The sequence below is a fragment of the Cebus imitator genome, unplaced genomic scaffold (genome assembly GCF_001604975.1).
Source record: "Cebus imitator isolate Cc_AM_T3 unplaced genomic scaffold, Cebus_imitator-1.0 Scaffold659, whole genome shotgun sequence".
Lineage (NCBI taxonomy): Eukaryota > Metazoa > Chordata > Mammalia > Primates > Cebidae > Cebus > Cebus imitator.
Window position 1 is genome coordinate 433,419 of NW_016107974.1, and position 26,200 is coordinate 459,618.

Sequence of the window (26,200 nt, forward strand, 5' to 3'; positions counted from 1 at the left end):
TATAAGACAGTTGGTCTAGTCAGACTCTTTAAAAAGTCAGTGTCATAACAATCAAAAAAAAGATTCTAGATTAACTATAATCAAATGACATGACAAGCAATTTAAATATGAATCAGGATCGGATGCTGAATAAAATAAGCAAATAAACAAAAAACTGCTTAAAACATTTTGACACAATTAGGGAAATCTGAATACAAACTGTTTATTAGATTAGAATCTTTGCTATTTTTCTTAGGTATGATAATGGTACTGTGGTTATACAGTAAAATATCCTTCCTTTAGCAGATGTATGATAAAGTTTCGGAAAGGAAGAGGCAAATGCAAATTTAGGGGTTTTATTTTACATTTTGCCAATTTTTTACGGTTTAAAAAAATTTCAAAATAAAGTTGAGGAATAATAGGCCCTGAATAGACATTTATTTAATTATCTTATAGTAGGCAGACTGAATCTTCAACAGTTTTGCCTGAATAGACAATTAATTATCTTACAGTAAGCAACCGAATTTTGAACAGTTTTGAACACTGTAAAATCTTCCATATAAGCAGAATAATCTGGTTTTGAGTTGATTGATTGATTGATAGAAACAGGGTCTTGCTTGGTTGCCCCGGATGGAGTGCAGTGGCATAATCATGGCTCATTACAGCCTTCATCTTCTGGGCTTAAGTGATCCTCCTACCTTAGCCACCCAAGAAGTGGGACTACAAGCATGTACCACCACACTCAGCTAATTTTAAAATTTTTTTTGTAGTAACGGGGTCTCACTATGTTGCCCAGACTTGTCTTCAACTACTGGCCTCAAGCAATCTTCCTGCCTCAACCTCACAAAGACTAGGCACATGAGCCACTGAGCCCAGCCTGAGTTCAGATTTTAAAAATGTCTCAGCATTATTAAAAACAATTAGAAAACAAATAAAGCACTCCTTCTCCAACTCTGGATTTATCAGATCACCTTCCTAAAAATAAGAGAAAGCTAAAAAACTAATGCATAAATATATTTATGTTCTACGTGTTGATTACTCAATACATTTACTATGTTTATTGAAAAACAGTAATTTCGGGGAAAATTACTGTCCCAAATCAGCAGTATGAGTTATTTATAATTCTCCATGATTAGTATTTGTTCCTTTACAATTAGAAAAAAACACATCTCAAGGGATAATTTATTAGTATAATGGGTCCTGACTCCGGGGCCATTCTGCATTTATTAGAAGACTGGCTCTGACAATTGCCAGATATGTGCTCTTGGAGTAGTTATTTGCAACTCACACCTCTGGGAAGACCTCCCTGGGCTATGCCAGTCTTTAATAATCTGTATTATTTATTCCCAAATATTCATAAAAAATAAAATTCACTGATAAAATAAATACACAAAGTTAGCAGAGATTTAACAGACATCTAAACTAATGCCCAAATAATTTAATTGTGATAACCAATAATCAGTCAAACACAACTATACTAATTTCTACCTAAAAACCATAAAGAGTTGCCTACAATTTTTAGCATTTGATAAATTTCCTCAGTAAACTCTAATATGGATTGAAGTCTGTTTAAATCATAGACTTTGTGACATGCTCTATATATCCTGAGGCCAGTAGTGTGTGTTCCCAATAAAGTCTATCACATATTTATTACACTGGCAAGGCCAACACATTTTAATTTTATGTGTTCAATCCTTAAAATATAATTTAATATCAGTCTTTAACATTAATATTTTAATAATGTTATAGATTGAAAATAGATTAACAATAGATTAGCATATAGATTTAACAACATGTTATATGCACTGAAAATCAAAAGTATAAATATAACCAGGATAAGAAAGGTAAACTTATAATTTTGGCATTTCCTTTTTACTCAGCTTTGTTATTACAATGCAGAATTCAAAAAAAAAAAAAGACAACACCAAAAGAAGCTTCTTGTATTTTCTTGTTTCTTCCATTTTTTCCTTACTGTCTTTTTGGGTAACAAACATCCAAGTTATCCACCTTACAGTCACCCCTAATAGTTCTTAGTTTCTTTTCGCTAAATACCCTCTTCTAGCTTATCTCATTAACTCCCGTGGCCTCAAATACCACACATATACCAGTGACTCCTTCAACTATACCTACAGGCTAAGCTTCTATTCCAAAACTGTGTAGTTCCTAGCACAGAGCTTGACTCACAGAATATTTAATAAATGAAGTTCAAATGAATGAGCAAGCAATTAGATATCATGTTTCAGAAACACCAGAATATCTCGTGGGTATTTCAAACTCAATATATCCAAAACACAATTCATGATCTTCCTGCCAATATTCTTGTATTTCCCTATTTTCATTTATGGATTGCTACCCAGTCATTCACCTAAATTAGAAGCCTAGAGCACCCTCAAATTCTACCTAACACAATCTAGACCTCCATGTTAATGATTCAACATCTCCACTCTCTTACTTCAACCTCCTTTTCCTATCTCAATTATTAAATCACCTTTTAACTGACCTTCCTAGCTGGAATGCCCTAACATCTTTTATGATTCTTTTCATCTTACAATTAGTTCACATACTGTCTTCTCTATGAGGCCTTACTATCTTCTCCAACACAAAATTTGTCACTATATCATCTGCATTCTCTAATACATTTTGTTCATTCCTCTTACAGCAAATATCAAACTATGCAATCCCATCTACCTACCTTTTAAAAAAGAGGTCTCCAGGGAATACTAGCAGTGCTAGGGATGGGGTGGAGTTCTGCACTTTATTTCTATAAGGTTCTGTACAATCTGGGCCTGCTGCTACCTCTCTGGACTTAATGTCTTCTACTCTCCTCCTTTTTTCCTCCAGTCTAATATACTGACCTCTTTGCTGTTCAAAATGCATACCAAGTACATTTCTGTCTCAGGATCTTGGTTGGGGATGCTATTCTCCCAGACAACATGGTTTCCTTTCTTTATTCTTTAAAATTTTGCTTAATTGTCAGCTACTTTGTGAAGCTGACAACCCCATTTAAACAGCAACCTAACCCTACTCCTCAGGTGCAACTCCCTTCCCTGCTTTGCCATTATTCTGTTTTTATTTAACAGCCCTCTGTATCTGTGGGGTTCTGTATCCATGGATTCAACCAATCATGGACTGAAACCATTCAGAAAAGAAATGCATCTGTACTGAACACATAGACTTTTTTCTTGTCATTATTCCCTAAACAATACAGGGCAACAACTATTTATATAGCATTTACATTGTATTAGGTATTATAAGTAATCTAGAGATGATTTAAAGTATATAGGGTGATGTACGTAGGTTATATCCAAATACTATCCATTTTATATCAGGGACTTGAGAATCAAGGACCTTGCTCTAAAAAGGGTCCTGAAACCAATTCCCCAGATGGAAATAACTAGACTATGTTTGCTTAACGTCATTATCCACTAGAAGGTAAGCTACACAAAGATGTGAATTTTTACCAATTTTGTTCACTGATACATTCAGAGCACCTATAAAAGTGCCTGGGACGATGTAAATACACATTGGGTACTTACTGAATGTATGAATGATCTTGCATTCCAAGTACCTGCATGTGTACAAATTAAACATCTTTTTAAGTAAAATAAAACCAACACCATCCCCTAAAAAAAGTACAAAGTTAAAACAAGAAGGGATTTAAGATGGAAAACATTTTTTGGTCTATTACACTGGTATGGTATTGAGAATGTGAGATGCTATGAACCAATTTTTCCAGGTCTTTTCATAAAAGAGACATTTTAAATTCTAGGGAAAACTTTTAAACTTTGAACATAAGCATAATCATTTAGAAAAAGTTTTTCATACTCAAAGCAAAGACAAGTCAATTAAAAAAAATGCTTATTATGCTATTAATTTTTTCCTATAGTAGTTCAGTGAACATTAAGTACATTAAATTGCCTGTTATATGTGCATTTATAACTGCCTTTATCATTAGCTTTTAAAGTGTTTTACTTTCAACTCTTCGTTAAATCTTCACTTTAAAATCAGACTAAAAAGACTGAGATGACATTATGTCTCATAATGTCGCTATCAAAGGGAAGAAAAAAAGGTAAAGAGGACTTCTACAAAAAACAAGCTTCACTGATTCTGAGTTGGCTCCCCCCCAAAAATACCTGTTCATGCCCTACATTTCTCAGACAAATTGAACAGCAATGAGATGTTAAAAGACTTGATTCCTTTTTAAAAAAGTGGCAAGGATATACAATAACACATATACGGCCGGGTGCAGTGGCTCACGCCTGTAATCCCAGCACTTTGGGAGGCTGAGGTGGGCAGACTACGAGGTCAGGGGTTCGAGACCAGCCTGGCCAATATGGTGAAACCGTGCCTCTACTAACAATACAAAAAAGTTAGCCGGGCGTGTTGGTGCATGCCTGTAATCCCAGCTACTCAGGAGGCTAAGGAAGGAGAATGAATTGAACCTGGGAGGCAGAGGTTGCAGTGAGCTGAGATTTCGCCACTGCACTCCAGCCTGGGCAACAGAGTGAGACTCCATCTCAAAAAATCAAAAAACAAAAAAACCATATACATACAAACACACCCACATAGACATTAATATGAAATAAACTGGAGTCTTTTATAAGTATAAACTCACTTATTCTCAGAATACTATCCTTGGGAGGCAGATGTGAAGCAAGCATACTAATAAGGTCATTAGATGTCTTGTGACACATAAGCCTTACAAAGGGCCAGCAACAAAATCCAGATTCCTAGTTCTAAGCTATCATTAGAGAACTCCTAAATAGATGATATTGTTGTATATTTCATGGGCAATATAAAATTCTACACAGGGCCATAAAACTAAGTGAACTTTATAAGGATGATACATTTAATCAGATTTACTCCCCACTCTGTGCTGCCACAGTGTTTTATATGAATGCCCTGTTGAATTTACCACCATCATACTCTAACTACTTCTTTGCCTGCTGAACTCCCTAAAATGACTGGAAAGCCTCTGAGAGCTTTCATCTTCCATTTCTTGCTGCTTGGCAGAGTCTGTCACACAGCAGGCTCACCATAAACAGTGCTTGATGAACTGCTTCAATTAATTTTTTAAAATATTAAATGTCTTTATTTTTTAAACTGAATAATAATTTTCATTAGAGTACTTCTATTAAAACATAGTATTTCTGGTTCTTTTAAAAAAAACAGGAATGGAAACGAGTCAGAATCATTCTTAACTTTTATTCCTTATGAATTACAGTTGAATGTTTTCTTAGAGAAAGTTGAAGAAAAAAATAAATTGTCAGAAATAAGAATAATGTTCCACTTTTTACTGATTAACCATTATAATATAAAACTCTCTTACATTATTTTTTTAAAAATGACCAGTCACACATATAGTCATTTGTCACTTTCCATATTTCTCAATAACTTTGCTCTCACACTGGTAGGCAAGTTGCTGACTAAGAACAACACAGTGATTCTTTACATTTTCATTCACTTTTCATTCATGGAAAAGGCTTCTTAAAAATGCACATTTAAAATTCTAGAAAACACCAATCAATATTATCTCTAAGTCTCTATCATTACCAGAAGGTCTGGTTCCTAAACCTAATTTCCATTGTTAGTTAGCATCTTCAGTAAGTGACAGATATTCATTTCCAGAAAACATTACCAGTAAATTCTATATCAGACTGTTCACTATCCAGACCAAACTGACTAAACCACAAAATGCAAAAGTATGCACTTCACTTCTCTAAGGGAAACCTTAGGGCTATTCTGAGTATAGTTTTAGCAGATTATAACCTGACTAAGAGTAAATGAGAACTTAGATAGCTGCCTTCTTCTGAATTTCCAGAGCTTTCAGTAGACACAAACTAAAATGTTTAAACCTCGAAATTTCTTGTTACAGATTTTTTAAAAAGTTACTTTGAGACATAGGGATTTACAAAGAAAACCAAAAAAACCTATTATTTTTGTGATACAAATGCTATTTCATTTTTCCCCCAGAGGAGAAAACATGAAGAGCTGCTTGCTTGGTTCCAGGTAGTGTCCATTCTAAGCAAAATTAGCGAAAAAAAAAAATACATATACATACATACATATATATATATACACATATATGTTATTTTTTAAAAATTGGATCCCTTGCCACAGAATCACACAACATAATGGCTGAAACGAACACTGATATGAAATATGAAAACAAGTGTATATGATCAATTTAGAGAAAATAGCTTTTATTGCAACTGTCAATTAAAATTTTTTTTGGTTATCAGAAACGTGGCCAACATTTTGTATATATAAATATATACGCTATAATAGTGAAGAACTAAAGATCATAAGATCTAGCAATTGAAGAATGGCTTAAAATTATGATATTCATTTTCTTTTCTTTTCTTTTTTTTTTTTTTTTTTGAGACAGGGTCTTGCTCTGTCATCCAGGCTGGAGTGCAGTGGCACGATCATGGTTCATTGTAATCTCAATCTCCTGGGTTCAATCGATACTCCCCTGCTTCAGCCTTCTGAGTAGCTGGGACCACAGGCATGTGCCACCACTCCTGGATAATTAAAAAAAATATTTTCTAAAGAGACAGGGTCCCAATATGTTTCCGAGGTTGTTCACGAACTCCTAGGCTCAAGTGATAACCCGCCTCGGTGTTGGGATTACAGGTGTGAGCCATCTTGCTCAGCCAGAACAGAATACTCATTTTCTACAAAGACATTTATTAAGTGTATTATGAGAAAAAAAAGTTATAAAAAACCTATTTTAAAATCTACATATTTGGAAATATATTCTATAATATCATTTTGTATGCCTAATTATCTTAAAAACTGAACTGTCAATTTTGATTTGAGATCATGAAATTGTAAAATGAATTTCATGGTTGATAGTAAACTGTATTAATGTAGCCATATTCTCAAACTACAAAAAAAAAAAAAAGGTATGCTTGGTCAAAATAATTTAGCCATTTTATAACTAACCCTCTCATCTCACCTGTTGCAACCATATGGCATTGTTGTAATTCTTTCTTCAATTCTCACCTTTGAGTAAATTGATTACTGAGTTTCCTTTACCCTAGAGGGAAAGCAGTGAATTGCAACATATACTACTTTCACCATGGTATAAATTACATTTCGATAAAGTATTTGAAACCTTTAAAGTCTTCTACTTTATGTAACGAAAACCACTTACTGAAATGTTTTCAAACAGTATGCCTGAAGGTTATATTTAGAAATAATACATATGTACAAAGGAATATAGATTTTAACGTAAGATATTTACTAGGTTTAGTTCTAGGAACATAGTGTTTTCCCTTTCTAAAATTTAGTGGGAAATTAGATAAATTGAAAATAAAACGTTCAATGATTAAAGTAGTTCTGAACATAGTTATGAAGATATAATCTGCTATTCTTATAGCACTATAAGACAAACAAATCTTTGTATTTAAAAACTTTCACTTGTAGTAAACATATCCTCTATTTTCAAATGACAGGTCACTGAAATGGAATAGTAACTTGCTTAAGTCACAGCATTAAGCAACAGAATCTCGAACTAAATACAAATGCTCTGATCTCTGGCTAAGTGCTACCAGAATCTCATATATTTATTTAAATAGGAAAAATAAGATACTTCTAGAGTCCCTAGTCAAGCTAATCAAAATTGCTTATTAACAACATTTTCAAAATCATGATGATCAAATACCACCACAAAATGACTTCAACATTTAGGGAGGTTTTATTATTAAATGTGTTACTTGCATTCAGTTTTTTTTTTTAAAAAAACTGGTAATCTACTGTAATACCTGATTTTTCGGGAGTCAGATAATGAAGTGGATTTTATAAACCTGTACTGGCCCATATGATAGCTACTGGCCAGAGGTGGTTTTTAAAATGTGAATTGGCCAGGAGTGGTGGCTCACACCTATAATTCCAGCACTTTGGGAGGCTGAGGAGAGCAGATCACCTGAGGTCAGGTGTTTAACACCAGCCTGACCAACATGGTGAAACCCTGTCTCTACTAGAAATACAAAAACTAGCTGTGCATGGTGGCGGGCACCTGTAGACCCAGTTACTCAGGAGGTTGAGACAGGCAGGAGAATCACTTGAACCTGGGAGGCGGAGGTTACAGTGAGCCAAGATCGTACCACTGCACTCCAGTCTGGATGACAGAGCAAGAATCCATTTCAAAAAAGAGTAAGTTAGTTAAAATGAAATAAAATTAAAATTTAGTTCCTATGTTATACTAGCCTCTAGCTACCACAATGGACCATGTATATCTAGAGTTCAGAAAAGAGGTATGGGGTTGAAGATAAACATTTGAGAATCGCTGGCATATGAGTTTTATTTAAAGTCATGAGATCACCAAAGGAGTGGGCATATATAGGGAATAAAAAAGGGTCAAATTGCAGTGAAACAATAATAGAAGAAATTAATGGAAGAAAAGAGGAAGAATTAGCAAAAGAGAATAAAGAGTGGCTGAGATAAGAGGAAAGCCAAGAGAATGTGGTATCCCAGAAAACATGTATTTAGAAGTGATCAAATGTGTCAAATGCTGCTGATAGGTCAAGTAAGATAAGAACAAAGAATTGACCACTAGAATTGCAAAGAAAAGGTCACTTTTGAGCTTGAAAAGGAGAGAATAGAGATTTCAACAAATTTATAGAAGATGGAAAACGATTAGAAACATCTGTCTGAAAATAGTATTGGAGGGCTGAAGTAGATAGAGAAGCTGACTACAAAACCTGGGAATTTGGAATGAGCATATTTGGAAGGGTGAAAACCTGAACAAAAACCAGAAGTAACAGCAGGTTCATTTGTACAATACCTAAGCTAAACAGGCTGTGAAATCCCCGAAAATGAAGGATGCCGGGCATTAACAGCCTGCCAAAAAACAAGAACAAAAACAAAACAAAAACCACAGTGGAATTTTCTCTAAAAACAATAGAGTGAACCATTTGGAAAGCATGTAGCCTTCTTAGAGTGGATACACTCTCCCAGTTACTCTCATTTTGGCAACTTGCATGGTAGTATCATAGGTGGACCCATTCATTTTACCTGTTTACCTTAAATACACACTGCCAGTTAATTTGTCCTAGCCATATATATGAAGTTCTCAATACACTTTCTGCTTAGGTGATAACTGAATTGTTTCATTTAAAATCTTCTTTCAACTTAGTTTAAGCTTTTCGTTTTTTTTCAGTCACATTTTTTCATATCACATTTGCAAATAAATGTGACTGAAAGAAGAAATGCTTAAATGAAGTTTTCTACTTTTAACAGAATGGGAAAAAGTTGCAATTATAAGACTGAAACCATATAAAATAGTTTCTTACAAAATAAATGGCTAGGAAATAGTGAGCAGATTCAAGCTCATTTGACTCTGTTAATTTAAATAAGAAAAGTTTGCATTCACATTCTCCCCTCAGACAGCATTAGGAGAAATTTAATATCTCAAGGTGGACACTAACTGCATATCCCTGTATATGAAGAAGCATCCATTAAGAAAATTAATATTCTCTGGAGCTAATAAAAATGATTCTAAATTAGGACCTAACAAGTATGTAGAGTATATTTTAAATTATTAACATGTTGAGAAACACAGGTTCAAGTGGCATTTATCATTAAGGATACAGGGGCTTTTATTACAAGTGATGAATAAATTTTGTTTTGTTTTTTATTTTTTTTGAGATGGAGTCTCACTCTGTTGCCCAGGCTGGAGTGCAGTGGCATGCTCTTGGCTCACTGCAACCCCCGCCTCCTGGGTTCAAGTGATTCTCGTGCCTGAGCCTCCCCAAGTAGCTGGGATTACAGGTGCCTGCCACCATGCCTGGCTAATTTTTATATTTTTAGTAGAAATGGGGTTTCACCAAGTTGGTTAGGCTGGTCTTGAACTTCTGACCTCAAATGATCCACCTGCCTCGGCCTCCCAAAGTATTGGGATTATAGACATGAGCCACCATACCCAGCCTGCAAGTAAGGAATAAGTTTTAATACTTAACTGGTAGATTAACTCAGTTCACTGGATAATTACTTAGTATAATACTGATATTGATATTAAAATGGCCCCTTATACTCAACGTACCAATCAAATATCAGTTTTAGAGAATCCCATTATAACAATAAGAAATCCTAACAAAGGATTTGTGGAAGGAGAATAAAAATAGTCATGTAAAGGAAAAATTCATGTGATTAACAGAAAAATCCAAATATGGCAATTGTCACACGGTCAAGATTTTGGTATTGATTGGCAGCTAGAAGGGTATGAAATGAAATCAACATTAGCTTTAGGAGTAATTCTTGGTCCTCAGTAGATTAGATGGAACAGAATTAGGATGATTAAGGAAGTCTGACCACCTGCCTGACATATATAGGTTTTTATCGTGTTGTCTTCATTTTTATCACAACTTTTTTAAAAAATTAAGCTACCTTTGCTGAATTAATGCTACATAAATTAAAGATAATAGTAGTAACATACATTTGGTTTGCTTAGTCACCTAAAAAGTGACTTCATAGTGCTTGTCATCGCAGTAGATCACTACAACAGCCTTTCTGAAAAGCAGGAAATGAGGCATCAGAATCTCCATTTTATATATGAAAAACTTCATAAGCTGTTCCCTCTCCTCAACCCTACAGTCCACAGCCCCCCTTTTTAAGGGGGACTGATTCTTTTAAAACTTGATTCAGAAATCAGTGTCTTTAAATTCTTTCTTTCCTTTCCTTTTTTTTTTTTTGAGATAGAGTCTCACACTGTGGCCCAGGCTGGAGTGCAGTGGCACAATCCTGGCTTGCTGCAATCTCCACCTCCCAGGTTCAAGTGATTCTCCTGCCTCAGTCTCCCAAGTAGCTGGGATTACAGGCGCCCACCACCACGCCTAGCTAATTTTTTGTATTTTTAGTAGAAATGAGGTTTCACCATGTTGGCCAGGCTGGTCTCAAACTCCTGACCTCTTGAACTCCTGACCACCTTGGCCTCCCAAAGTGCTGGGATTACAGGTGTGAGCCACCGTGCCTGGCCCTAAATTCTTTCTTAACTTACCCCGACTCGTCTGAGTTAGGCTTTAATATATTCAGAAAATTTTTACTATTTTTATGATGTTTTAGCACTTATCAATGGAAGAACACCGCAATGTATAACTACCTACTTCTAACAAAAAGCTGTCGACTCCTTGAAGGCAGGGTCTATAATTTTTCATCTGAACAATTAGCACTAAGCATATCAACTGGCCTACTGTAAGCAGTTTAGAAGTTGAATATATCAACTGGTTTCTGGGTGATAAATGCTGAATTACAAGTTTGGTGTTAATTCCTAATTTGAAGTTCGCTCCTCCACATATCACTGCTTCTGTCAATAGACAATTGTAACAAAACATTTTTGGTAAAAAAGCAACCTTTCTCCCATTTTCATGTTATCTACTACAGAAAAGTGTTTTTTTCTTTTCCTTCTTTCTTTTTTTTTTCTTTGAGACGAAGTTTTGCTCTTGTCACCCAGGCTGTAGGCTGGAGTGCAATGGCATGGTCTCGGCTCATTGCAACCTCCGCCTCTTAGGTTTAAGTGATTTTTGTGCCTAAGCATCCCGAATAGCTGGGATTACAGGTGCCTGCCACCATGCCTGGCTAATTTTTGAAATTTTAGTAGAGATGGGGTTTTCACCATGTTGGCCAGGCTGGTCTTGAACTCCTGACCTCAGGTAATTCACCTGCCTTAGCCTCCCAAAGTGCTGGGATTATAGGCGTGATCCTCCGTGCCCGGCCTTTTTTTTTTTTTTTTTTTTTTTTTAAGACAGTGTCTTGCTCTGTTGCCCAGTGCAGTGGCACAATCTCAGCTCACTGCAGCCTCCACCTCCAGGGATCAAGTGATCCTCCAATCTCAGCCTCTTGAACAGCTAGGACTACAGGCACATGGCACTACACCTGGCTATTTTGTATTTTTTGTAGAGACAGAGTATCATCATGTTGCCCAAGTTGGTCTTGAACTCTTATACTCAAGTGATCTCCCGCCTCTGCCTCCCAAAAGTGCTAGAATTACAGGCATAAGCCACAGCACCTGGCTGAAAAGTGTTTTCTTAAGAGAAGAAAAACTACAGGTTGCAAAATGGAATTCCATGAAGTGCCCCAAGATTTTTTTATGCCTCTGTGGATTCTATTCTTAGAGATGGTCAAATTCTAAGAGAAACAGAGGCTAATAAATGGAGCTCTGTTGTTGCTTTTGTTCTATTTTAACATCTGTGTAATAAAGGACTGTCCCCTCACCGAACCCATGCCCTCATACAGATTTTGGCCAGATTACACAGATGAGAGAGTACTTTGATTTTAATCATCTTAAAAATCTCAAAGTTATCTCATTACATGCCAAAGATGGGTTAAGATTGGTACACATGCAGAAAACTAAAGTTTGGAAAGTTAAGTGTTCTAGTGGATTATTCAAGTTTAAGATGCTTGACAACTTTCTTCTTGAAATTACTTCATCTTAATGTCTTTTTTGGCATGCTTCTAAAAATGCTATATCCATTATTTGTCTCTTTGACATGTTCCTTTTCTTGTAATAATCACTTGACAAATTTTATTAAGTCATGTCTTAAAATAAGATCTCTTCCATTCTTTTAAGCAAATTGCATAAGTTCAAACTAAAAAAAAAAAAAAAAAATCAAAAGAGCCTCCCATAGCCTCATACTGTTTATTCCCCCAATATTTTATGAGTTTCAAAGTATTGGACGTATTGTATTGATCCTGAAAATTCTATGGAGTAGGAAAAGTGGAGACATTTATCTGAAGAGAGAAGTAAAACTGCCTAACAAAACAGCTAGGAAGTGGCGGGATCCCAAGTCAGGCTCAGCTCTTTTGGCTGGCTGATCCCTAGTCTAGTGCTTTTTCCACCATAATATACATGTGTTGAGTTCAGCAAAGTGACTCTCTGGAAAACAAATTCTTGCCTTTAAAAACTGCATAATAAAAACATTTTTTGATTCTTTTTAGTATCAAAAAACACATTTAAGGGCATCTGTCTATAGAGATCAGTTAATCTTGTAGATTACCTATTAATCTACAATAGTGAATGAATGTCTTTCACCTAGCCTACCACCTGAAATACTGGAATTTTGAAAGTTTGAAACCAGAATTTAAAGCAAACATTCTTTTTCAATTAACAGTTTAAAGTTCATTAAGTAATACTACGAGAAAACTCTGCCAATTCTGATGAGATGAGAAAGTCTTTGAAGCTCATTTTACCTTCCTTAAAATGGAAACCCCCTTTTACCATCAGCTGTGTTTATTAATTGTCATTCTAATTACTAATTTTTGCCAAAATGCTTTTTCTTTGAAATACAAGAACCATCATGTTTCCAGCTTAGATGTAATCTACCTTCTACAATGGTTTATACAGGTATATCACAGTATCTCTGGTGAAATTATGATCCAGGTTCATTTCACATTTCAGTTATCTAAAAAGATTTATATTTCTCTATAAAAATCGAAACTTTAATAAATACTAAAACCTTAAAAACTAAAAAGTTTAACTGAAAAAACAGCTCTCAATTTTAAGAGCTGGTCAAGGGAATTTAAGTATATACTTTCAAAGAAACACAAAATGAATGAAAAAATACAGTTCTTTGGCTGTGTGTGGTGGCTCACGCCTGTAATCCCAGCACTTTGGGAGGCCAAGGTGGGCAGATCACTTGAGGTCAGGAGTTCCAGACCAGCTGGCCAAAATGGTGAAACCCTGCCTCTACTAAAAATATAAAAGTTAGCCAGGTGTGGTGGTGGGCTCCTGTAATCCCAGCTACTCAGGAGGCTGAGGCACGAGAATCACTGGAACCCAGAGGTTGCAGTGAGCCGAGACCACACCATTGCACTCCAGCCTGGGTGACAAGAGCGAGACTCCATGTTTAAAAAAAAAAAAAAGAAACATAGTTCTTCAAATATTATTCAACATGTAGAAGCACAAGACTTTGCTTGACAGATCTCTTAACCAATACCAAAGTCACTGAGCAATTTTATGATTTTGTTTAAATCAAATATTTTCACTGTGAAGGAAAACAGGGTATGACAAATAATTAGATTAAATGGTTAGTTATCAAGTTTAATATAGTTTACCAGGGTCTAATGGAGAACACAAATAAAATTTGGAGAAGGCAGGAACTATTGATAGTTTTAAAAAATTATGTCATCCCTACCACCACACTACAAGTTTATAATTAATAAATATGGAAGGGTGCATGAATAAAGTCATATTAATAAAATGATTCATTTTCTTTTGTTTGAATCATCTATTTAATATGAATTAAATTTAATTTTTAGAGCAATGCTGTGAAAATATACAAAAGAACATAAAAATGAAATATGCTGTCCCTCAAATATAAACATGCAAAGATGATACAATTACCCTATTGCTAGTAGTAACACTTTCTGCTAATCTCTCTCCTCTACCTACCCATAAAAGTGATTGATTTTATTACTGAATAATCCACATTTTAAAACTTAGCTCTATGGTAAGCTTGTCTAACCCATGGCCCACAGGCCACATGTGGCCCAGGATGGCTTTGAATACAGCCCAAAATAAATTCATAAACTTTCTTAAAACATTGTAAGATTTTTTTTTTGCGTTATTTGTTGTTGTTGTTGTTATCAGCCATCATTAGTATTGTGTATTTTATTTGTGCTCCAAGACAATTTTTCTTCCAATGTGACCCTAGTAAGCCAAAAGATTGGACACCCCTGTTCTATAGTAGGGACTCTTCAGATGGTTGAATGTAATCCGGATTTTAGATAAAATAACACAGAATAAAACTTCTCTGTACAGAGCCTGTTGATTTGACTAGAGACTACATACCATAATTACTGGAAATTCAGCCTTAAAAAATCTAACAACTGACAAACAGAATTACATTTAAAGATCAAAGACAGATGTAAATTTATTAATCCTCAGAACATAGGATGTCCTCCTTGACACCTCAGTCTCAAAAACCACAGCAAAGAGTTGCTACTGTTCATATTATTATTTTGCAATATATCTTAGAACTCTATAGCTAGTAAAAAAAAGGGAGATAATAGCCACTAGCCAGAGGGCTTACTTGGCAATGTGGCAGGACAACTAATGAAGGAGTGGCTCTACACACAGTCTCCCTGAGGGCTGTGAGCAGGGAGCCCACCGCACCTCCCTAAACTTGTACCCTCCTCCAGGAATAGGCAGTTTGGTATGGTGAGGATGAGCAGTCCTGAACTAGACATGACTGCCACTAGCTATGTGAATTCTAGTTAAGTCAGCCTCTCTGATTCTCAGTTTCACTGTACAGAAATTGAGTAATAAAAGTTTTAATGTCTCAGAAGCTCTAAAATGATTTCACTCCCTATGACTTTCATGTTTACCCTACTTTTCAGAGAGTTTTGTTGAGGATCAAATAAGGATATATATGAAAGTGCTTTATAAATTTTTATACAAATGCAAGTTGCTGTTATTGTTTTATAGATTTTCTTCATTACACTAGGAAAGTATGGAAAGAGTTTTGAGATAAAATATAAAATGTTTACTACATGGTGAGGCATTTATATGGGCTATGCCCTACAATTTAACAAAAAATATTAAAATTATTTTCTTTCTTATAAAAATTACTCAGGGAAGATGCTATAGTTTTAATTTTTATAGGATTAGCTGATTTGTTATTAAGAACTTGGAGTAACAGCTTAATGAACAGTTCCTAAAATAAGCATCTCATAGGAGCTGTATCCAAGTTTTCTGGCAACCTATTCCTCATACAGATGTCAGCTGTATTCAAAGAAAAAATACATTTTAGAATATCCCTTTTATATTTATTCCTTGAATAATTCCTTAACCTAGAGCAGCAGTGCCCAACATTTTTGGCACCAGGGACCAGGTTCATGGAACACAATTTTCCCATGGATTGGGGGCGGGGGATGAGGAAAAGGGAAAGGTTTCAGGATGAAACTATTCCACCTCAGATCAGGCATTAGATCCTCCTGAGGAGCTCACAACCTAGATCCCTAACATGTGCAGTTCACAGCAGAATCTAATGCTGTCTCTGATGTGACAGGAGGCAGAGTTCAGGTAGTAATGCTCCCAGCCCCACCACTCACCTCCTGCTGTGCACCTGGGGGTGTGGGGGCAGGGGGTGGGGCAAGTAGGTACCCCTGATCTAGAGAATAAAATGTGAATTTGTCAGTGTGGTATGATCTGACCCAATCTACCTCTACAAACTTAGTTCTCCTTAAACACATTCATCTCACCTTTTCCAGTTAAACCAAGACTCAAACCACTCCCTAGCCATGTCAAGCACTCTTGTATGTATTGTTAAAAGAAAAAAATTATTCTATGATACTTGTGAAAGCACAGTAAGAAAGGCTTTATTCAGGGCTACTGCAATAGGTACAGCAACCACTGTAATGAGATTTTGTAGTTGGGAAGAAAGATTGGCTGAACTCTAAATACAGCATGGGCAAATGGGAAAGAAGGAAGTTGAGAGAAAAGGAGTAATCAAGAATGGCAGCCGGGCATAGTGGCTCACACTTATAATCCTAGCATGTTGGGAGGCCCAGGCAGGAGGATCACAAAAGTCAGGAGATCGAGACCATCCTGGCTAACACAGTGAAACCCCGTCTCTACTAAAAATACAAAAAATTAGTTGGGTGTGTTGGTACACACCTGCAGTCCCAGCTACTTGAGAGGCTGAGGCAAGAGAATTGCTTGAATCCAGGAGGCAGAGGTTGCAGTGAGCTGAGATCATGCCACTGCACTCCAGCCTGGGCAACAGAGTGAGACTCCATCTCAAAAGAAAAAAAAAAAAAGAAAAAAAGAATGGCTCCCGGTTAAGTTATCCCTAAATAACTAGGTAAATGGTGCTATGGAGTACTGGGATTAGGAAGACTTGGTAGCAGGGAACAAGGAGGTGGAGGGAAGGGTTTTTGGGGTAAAAAATTAAGAGTTCTATTTGAATAGGTAAAGTTTGAGAATATTTTAGCTCTCCTATCCCTCTTTATTCTTGGGACATTTTGTTTATACTGTGATTTCAGAATTTGTCACATTCTGACTTAATTTGTTGCATACTTATTTGTCTCCCTAGCCAGACTAGAGGTTCCTGAAGGCAGAGACTCTAACATTTACTCCATATGCTAAGAAGAGGGACTTAAACAAAGTGGTCACTTAAAATGATTTTAGAATGAATAAATAAAGTGTTCTAGAAATTGTGAGGAACACAAACCAAAGAAGAGAGAAATGTTTACTTTTCTAGTAGCCTCCATTATCTAGAACTCAGCTTGAATAAGGTCAATAGAAGTTACAACAGAACATAAACCCACTCGAGAGTATAGCACTCTAGCATGTAAACCCACTTACATATGTAAAATCAACTCCTACTGTTAAGTCTCCTAGCATGAGCGCTACTGGGCTCATACTTACTAGCTCTGTTTAGATAGCTTTCTCTTATACTGTCCAAAGCAAACACTGATAGACATGACTTGCATCTTTCAGATAGGTTTCCAGTAAAATTTTTATTTTTAAACACTCTATTTACATGATTTGTTTCTGTAGTTATGTATTTCAGATTCTAATAGATTATTTGTACAATCAACATTTAAGTATTTATCCACTTTACAAACTGATTTGAACACTGAATAGAACCACAGAATTTTTAAGACAGAAATTCACCAAAGCCAGAGCCCTCATTTATCTGGAGGGACAAGAAAACTCTGGCCTGAAGAAACTGCTCAAGATTCTACATTTAGAAATAGAGTTAGGTCTGAAAATTAGCTCACCTGGTTCCTAAGGCAGGATTTTTTTCATAAAGTCTGCCTTCTTAATAAAAGAGATTAATTTGGCCATTTTGAAGTAGACTACATATTATGCTTTTGCAATTTTTCTGTTCAGTGACATCTCAATGACATTTCTAAGAAAGATATGCCTTAAAATGAGGTTAGGCATATTAGTAACCAAATGGTTTAATGGCCATGCTTCTGAGATAGTATGTGCAGGTATATAAATAACTCTCTTATGGCCCACATGGCCATGGAAGCTGAAGGGAAATGGAGCCAATCCTACGTATAGCTGTGAAGTTTGAAAGGCTTGCCTTTATCATATCCAGCTTTCCCTTTTTTCCTTATCTGTCTCAGTGGGTGGTAATCCTTCTTCCCATTTCAAAGGCCTTCCTATCTATTCCCTCTGCTATTTCCCTTTACAAAAAATGAAAAAAAACATATTATATATCTATTATCTATACCTTGTTGGGAGAACCAGACATACAATACTGCTTAAATGAATTTTAAACAGTATATTAACTCAACCAGATATTTACCTTCTAAGCCTTTAATCCTGGATTGTGGAATGAAAAGTTTGCTCCAAGATAGTTGGTAGGGATAGAGTGGTGGAGAGAGGTTCCCTCCCTCCTAGTCATAAAATGACAAGTTCTGAAGCCGAGCATCTATTTAGAGTGAAAAGAACAAGTCTAAAGAGGTAGTACATGATGCAGCTCCACTGGAAATAACAATGGCCAATCTATTACTTTGAGTTTCTGGAAGATATCTGCAACCCTCGAAATTAAAAATTTCTAAGGTTTGAGGTATTTGTTATTAATTATTATAGTGATTTGACATTAGATTTCAAAGTAGTTCAAAGTTAGCTTATACATATTCATCATGTTTACAATATAAATGTTATATTCATACAGCACCTTATGCTTATAGTGTTTTCATATATGCTATCTCATTTAAACTTCAACAATATATAATATAAACATCATTTTCAGTTTTCAAATGAAGAGTCTAAGGTTTGCAGGTAATAAGGGTTATAAACGGCACAGCCCGGGTTGAACATAAGAATTGTGAATCCAGGTATTTTCTCACTATAACATGTAACCTATACAGCAATATTAAAGTAACTTGTATATGTAAATTCCAAATACTTTCAAGGTAAAAAAGTGGTATATATTGTCCCCAAATTTCTAAGTAAATTATGTTGATCTTCTCATACTCAAATTTTCTTCTTATAATTTTTGTGGAAGATAATTGTTTTGTTATTTCCAGCTTTCTTACCTTTCTGAAATAATTCAGTAACAGAAAAAATAATGTCAAAAACATATAGCTAGTGACCAGAAAAAGTCATCTTTCAATACCACAAACATTTCTCACTTAGATATTTTTCCTTGGAGGTCCTTTGAAAACCATATTCAAACTCATTTAAAACATTAGCCAAACAATTGTATAGTTTACTTTAGTGATTCAGTATAGTTTTGTACAAGCTTTTTTTTTTTGCATATTTTGTTAATCTGCCCTTTAATGGGATGTGATATCACCACAGGCTGCATCCTATTTCCGCCAAAATGTATTTTACCTTGACTTTCCTTGAAATGAATTATAACATGGGATTATCCATCTATGATGGGTTATTTATTTAATTGGGAAACTGAATCAGATTTAACATCATACAGGCTTAAAACTCACGTTTTGCTAGTTTTAAATTATTATCTGTTAATAGAACATAGTTTCATGTATCTACTGTTACCAGATACAAACTTACTTTTGAAATAAGTTTGGTGATTTTAAGGAAAAAAGAGATGCCAGAATAGAATTCATCCAGTGTGAAAATCGACAATTATAAGCTTTATTTCTAAAAAAGGAAGTGACATTCATCAAACAAAATGAGCATCTGCACATTTAAAAGAATTGCCAAAGTAAGAAAGGGGCTCACCGGTCTGAGTGAAACCAAACGGATGTAGAATCTCTTGGGTGGTCAGCATGTTTGACGGCTTTAACTTAGACCGTTGTGAGGAAACCGCTGGTGGTGAAGTAAATGAGAGATTTTTGTTGACCTGTATTAGGAAAAACAAATCAGAAACTACAGTGTAATTTCCTGGATTACTGATGCAAAAATTGGATGAGAAATATTTGTTTATTATACAAACCAGGACACATTGTAAGTTAAAAGGAGTGGTCATGCTTTACATGGTTAGTTTGTAAAGTTTACAAAAGAGAGTCATTTTCATCAAGGAAAAAAAAATACAACTGTAATGAAAACATAGCTATATGAAAATAAATCAGCCTTACTAAAATTTACCATGGAACTGACATTATTAATAACTTAGAGTGGTCTTAAGTTATGCAAAGAGAAATGCAAAAAATGACTTCTTGATTGTTTCAGTTAAGAAACAGTGAAAATGTTTCACATTCACATCTCTCTAGCATTTTAGTGAAATAGCATGTACTTCCTTTTCAGAGATACACAGAAAACACCTGTACTACTCATGTTTATATACATCATGGTGACACAGATAACACAGCTGTAACCTAACTTGCATGTGAAATAGTTTCCATTGCATCAAAACACCTTATTCTTAGGATACTGTTTAAGCATATCGTTGAAATAACAATCAAGCAAAATTTCTGTAAGTAAATACAATGTTATAGAACATATAAACGTAGTATGATTATCTGAGTGCACACTAGCCTCACAGAAATGAAATGAGCAATAAACGACACTTTATAACTACAGCTCTTGTAGGAAACTAAAGAATAGTTCATTAAAAAAGCCTAAAATGTTTATAAATAAATTCATCTTGTCAATCAGAATTAGTTTCAGAAAAAAAATATTTTTTAAATTATTAACAAATCATTCCTTATATCTGCTTTATTACTTTCAAGAAGTGCAACAAAATGTGACCTATTTTGGGGAAATTGATAGTCTGGTTTTCTAATCCACCTAAAAAATGTAATCTATAAATTAACAAAATAATAATTTATGGCATAAAAATATTACCATATTAAAAGAGCCTCTTTCCCATTTTTTGTTTAAATAATGAAAACCATACAGAGGACTTCTACTGTGCAAGTATTTAAAAATTCCCTTGTGATGTTCTGTATAAGATAATACAGGGCTCTGGTTACATGCCCTTTATCTGATTCACCATTTCCATGTTTGTGATTTTTTTTTCTATTTTTTGTTTTTAAATAGTGATAATAAACAGTGTATCTCAGTTTAGGTTTTTCTCTCAGAGCGAAGAGATAGCAAATTTGGTGAGAAAGTCAATTAAGACCATATGTTAATATAGTTCTAAAGTACCTAAAATATTATGCCATTTCATTAAAAAATAAAAGTATTTTCCAAAGTAGTTGGAGGGGTCAAATACCACATCAGTCCTAAAATATTATCCAGCTTTAAAAATTCTATCAAAATCCACTGAACACAGATCAAAATTGACTATTTTGATCTACAATACCTAAAACAACAAACTCATTTAACATTTTTGAGCTTCATTTTCCATCTTTAAATGGAGATAAGAAAAATAATATTTATGCTTCAATGGGAATGTGCCAGGAAAGCAATAATGATAAATTGGTATCACAAAGTGCTATTCATATGTGAACCAAAAAGCACTAAATATTAAATAAGAAATAGATTAAACAGAATATATTGGCAAGGGCAAACAATATAGTAGTATATAAATAAGATGTTATATTAATTATTATTAACATCACTAGAAGTAAGGGTAGTTAGGTATTTATAATGTAGTATGATGATGTGGTCAATTTTTCTGAGTTCTGTGCTTTCAAATGGAAAAGAACATAGTTATCAATTATTTCATTCACTTCTTTTTGGAATCGTTTCTCAGTTTTACTTTTTTGTTCTTGAACATTTTTATCTTAAATGTCAAATAATGCATTTAAAAATCTGCTGCAAACAGGCATATGCTGGGGAAATGAAGATATATACACATATATGCACATACATACACCTACATTATCCATATATAGATATGGATATAGATATAGATATATACACACAATAGCCATTTATAGTCTTCCTCTTCAGAAATTTGTGCTAAAACCAAAAAATACCAGGAAAACTAACATAGGATATTTAAATGCCTCTGTTAAAATAAAAAGACTTGCCATTCTTTTAAAACAAAATTAAAAAAAACCCATAATGTATAAGTTCTTCCTAAACATTTTTATAATTCTGATCTTTCTTGACTATTTTTTTTACAAACTATTCAAATGTCCATAAAGTAATGAGAGTAGCAACGTAACAGAGCAGATAACTTAATTTCTAAGGTCTGGGGTAACTGTTAATCATTATTGTTATTATTAGCAATTTTATTTGAAATGAGAACTTAAAGCATTTTCAAGGCTAGCTTGTACATATTTATTACTTCATTTAGAGGAAGAAAAAGAATAATAACCATTAAATAGAGTGAAGCAATATCTATTTTTGAAATATATGCTGTGGAAAAGAATTGCTTAATAATTTTACAACAACAGAAAGGTTGGTTAAGATAGTCTACCCTGCGCCAATCTACCCTCTTTTCACAACACACTTTTCTGTTTGCTTCATGCAAAAACCACAGTCTGCCAAAGTCAGTTTAATACCTCCATATTGGAGAAAACTAAAAGTATAAAAATTTAATATAATTCATAGTAAAGAAAAAAAAATCACCTGGAACTTCTGCCAAGTTAGTCACAAAACTGTTTTGCCTACTCTTTTAGGATATAAACAGATAAGCAAATTATGCAAATACTAATTCTTTAGAAGGGGGTTAATTTTCATGTTAAAAAACTTGCTGCTCTAAACACAAAATAGAATGCACAATATTAAGAAAGCAGACAATTAGTTTCTCTTTTAGTGATTAAAATTTAAAAGCTTTGGGGGAGATATAGTACTCATTTATACATATTATAGTACTTACAAGTCTAACCTTTTAGCTAATTTTAGATTACATGCTACATTCATCTGAAGTAGAATTGTTTATGAAGTTTCAAGCTGTGAAGACACCTCAAGCTGGTTTTAAATTATAACCAAGAGAATGTTAACGCTGTCTACATACTTAAAAGTTCACAAATTCATGTCTCTCCCAGACAGTTGTTATATTTTTCTACTAATCTGAACAATAAGGCAGATAATATTTTAATCTGATGGCAGTTCTGGTGGCATTAGAAAAAAAAATCAATAATACCCAGGAAACTTTTTTTGTAAATCATGTATCTGTTGTAAAAATTAAAATACCAGTATCAAAGAAAAAGCTACACAGAAAACTTGAGCCAAAGTGCATTCAAGATATCTGAAGTCAGATATCTTTTACATTCTCATAATATAAATATTAAGAGTAGCTTATGCTACTTGTGATTTCTAGCTTAGTAAAGTCAAAGCAATGAGTAGCCTATGATATTATAAACAGCAATTCAAATACGACCTCTTGGCCCTCAGGTGTTTTCTTTACAAGCCAGGATAGAGATGTGAGGGATTTGGAAGAAAACACTGTAATTGTTAAAGAAAAATTTCTACAGCAATAAGATGCCAGAAAATCTTACCCCCAAACCAGTTCATTATTATTACTTTAGCTAAAATCAGTATTCAAATTTGAATCAGTCACTGTAAAGTCTTTTGGGTAATATTTAATCAAGATTTTTGAACCTCTGATAGGTGCCAAGGACTGGTGGTTCATAGATTACTGATATGATTCCTTCACGTGAATTTTAAAATTAAGATCTAGTCCTGGCTCAAACCAATTATCCAGCAATGTTCCTTAGGGTAAAGCAATTTATCTCAATGCATCTTGTTTTTCTCAAAACCTTTACCTGTTTTTCTCTTAGTTCACTGCCTTGCTTCACAGAGAAAATTTTGATCTTAAACCCCTGAACTTCTCATTTCCAAACTTATAAAAGAATGCACCTCTCGTACCTATCCTCATGTCTTTACTTCTAGGGTCACAGGAAGAGGAGCATTCTGTTTAAGATTCATCCCTCTGTCCTCTTAGGGATATCCTTAAAGTTCTTCCAAATTCTACTTTCAGGTCAGGCACAATGGCTCATGCCTATAATCCCAACACTTTGGGGGGCTGAGGCAGAGGATCACTTGAGTCCAAGAGTTCAAAACCAGCCTAGGCAACATAGTAAGATCTCATCTCTACAAAAATAAAAATAAAAAAATTAGCTGGGCGTGGCAGTGCGCACCTGTGGTCTCAGCTACCCAGGAGGCTGAGGCAGGAGAACTGCTTAAGCCCAGAAGGTCAAGACTGCACTGAGCCGTGACTATGCCACTGCACTCAGCTTGGGTGATAGGGTAGACAGTGCTTCAAGACAAAAAACAAATGGTACTTTCAAATTCCTACTGGCTATTTCCTCACAGGCTAGAAGCACAGACCCTTCTATTTTAGTACAGAAACAAACAGCAAACAAACCAACTAAAATCCTCCCTCTGATTCCATTACATCCTTAAGCTTCGTTAAAAGCTAAACTCCTTGACAAACAGCACACAACTGTGATCCATATATCTGAATCCTTTAATCTTCAACTGTCTGCAACAAAGCTTGTCTCCATGATAAAACTAAATCTGGACTTAGGGTAACCCTGGAGTTCAAATGATCAAATTCGGCAGATTCACTTGGGCCTCTATCTGATACCGCCCCGCCATTGATCCTTCTATCTTTGTTTCTGGGGAGCCATATATTCTTGGTTATCCTGCTATGTCTAGCTGTTCCTCATCAGTGCTGTTTGTTAGATCCACTGAGTTCCTCTTCTTCCTTCACATCACATAGTTACACTGGGCAGGAATATTTTTCACCAATTCATCTGTCTTCTAATGCTGATGTTTCTTAAATCTAAAATACATCTCCTGATCATTAAGTTAAGAACTAAACTAACCTTTGCCCCGCTGTTTACTTTCCTAGGGAAAGCTATCATTCTCCACCTACTTGCCAAGGCTAGAAAGCTGGCACTCGTACTTTATTGCTCAACACATTCCACATAGATTACTATAGTTTGTACTACTCCAGTTAAGCCGTCTTCCAAATAGTGTCAAAATAATACATCTTTTTTTAACTTTTATTTTAGGTTTAGGAGTGCATGTGAAGCTTTGTTACAGAGGTAAACTCGTGTCACAGGGACTTGCTGCATGGCTCATTTCATCATGCAGGCGTAAGACCAGTATCCAATAGTTATCTTTTCTACTCTTCCCACTCTTTGCCCTCCAGTAGACCCCAGTGTCTGTTGTTTCTTTTTTGTGTTCCATAAGTTCTCATCTTAGTTTGCAGTTACCCAGTTTTGGAATGCCGTGAAAAAATAATTACGTTTTTTAAAATTTTTTTTTTTTTTTAGAATCCTCCCCAAATAACAGAAAACCACTACTCTACTCAAATCTCAAAAATATCCAAATGTATGTTTTAAATAGAAGAATTAAAAAATTATTTTCTCTAGATTCTCTATTTTTTAAACCTTTAAAAAAATGATTTCAATGAATAATGTGTTCTGAGGTGAATTTGACTGTAATATACATTCTACTTTACAACATTCTTCTACTAAACATAATAAACTTCAACTTGGCTGAATTTATATTCATCTAGGATAGGTGATTTAATATTTCAAAAAAAAAGATGAAGTTCCCAGGCTTCAAGAAGCTTACAGAGGAGTGTGGAGGGACAGATATATAATGATTAGAAGTGAAAATAGTATTATTTAAAATTTAAAAAGAGATACAGAAAAAGAGAGTGTGTGTGTGTGTGTTAGTCCTCCCTGAGGTAATTTATAATCTAATGCCAAAAAGAAAAAAAATTAAGCTGAAAGCTGAGTCATGCAGCAGATCCTTTCTTTTTATTTATAAGCAGATAGCTACAGATAAAAGTTAAGTATCTCCACAGGTAGCTTCCATGTTCACCTTATCTTTTGGAAAGTGCCAATTTTCTGAGGGCAAGATAAATATGTAATTGACTATTCCCTCACCTGCTCCTTTTCTCTTGCAACTTGTGGATTCAGTATTGTGACCATAACCTTCTTTTCTCCTCCAGCCTGTTTTTTCCCTTTAAATACTGAAGCCCCCAGAATCATCTTTGGAGAAAGGCAGACCGCAGCCTATGTCTGTGATTCCATGCTTTTTCTCCTGGGTCCTGTCCTTAACCTCTGCAAAATAAACTTCTAAACTGATTGAGGCCTGTTTCAGATACTTTTCTGGTTTACAATTGTTTCTTCTTGGTTGCTCACTACACTGCTTAAGCAAAGTGGTCTTTCTGCTCCTTGAGCATGCCACTTTTCTTCCTAGATTAGGATTTTTGCAGGACATGACTAGCTCCTTGTCAAGTGTTTCTCTTAGCAAGGCCTTCTATGATCATCCTCTTGAGAGTAGCTTCCCCTCCCCGTCATTCTGTGTCCCATGAACTTCTTTTATTTTCTTCACATCACTTATTATTTGAAACTACCTTATTGGTTTCTTTTTAAGGTTATTTGTCTCTCTACAATAAAAGGTTCTTGTTCACTATTATATTCCAAGCAA

At 34.8% G+C, this 26,200-nt stretch overlaps 1 protein-coding gene across 10 annotated transcripts in view; it reads right to left on the reverse strand.

Annotated features, from left to right (window-relative positions):
• The window catches only part of AHI1 (Abelson helper integration site 1), a 232,790-nt gene that overhangs the window by 86,701 nt on the left and 119,889 nt on the right, over nt 1-26,200 (reverse strand). For 7 of the 10 annotated variants that reach the window (XM_037734767.1, XM_037734766.1, XM_037734769.1 and 4 more), the window contains one exon: nt 19,634-19,754. In XM_037734767.1, the coding sequence (XP_037590695.1) occupies nt 19,634-19,754 (121 nt within the window). The other 3 variants (XM_037734770.1, XM_037734771.1, XM_017518143.2) reach the window with 3 other exon arrangements.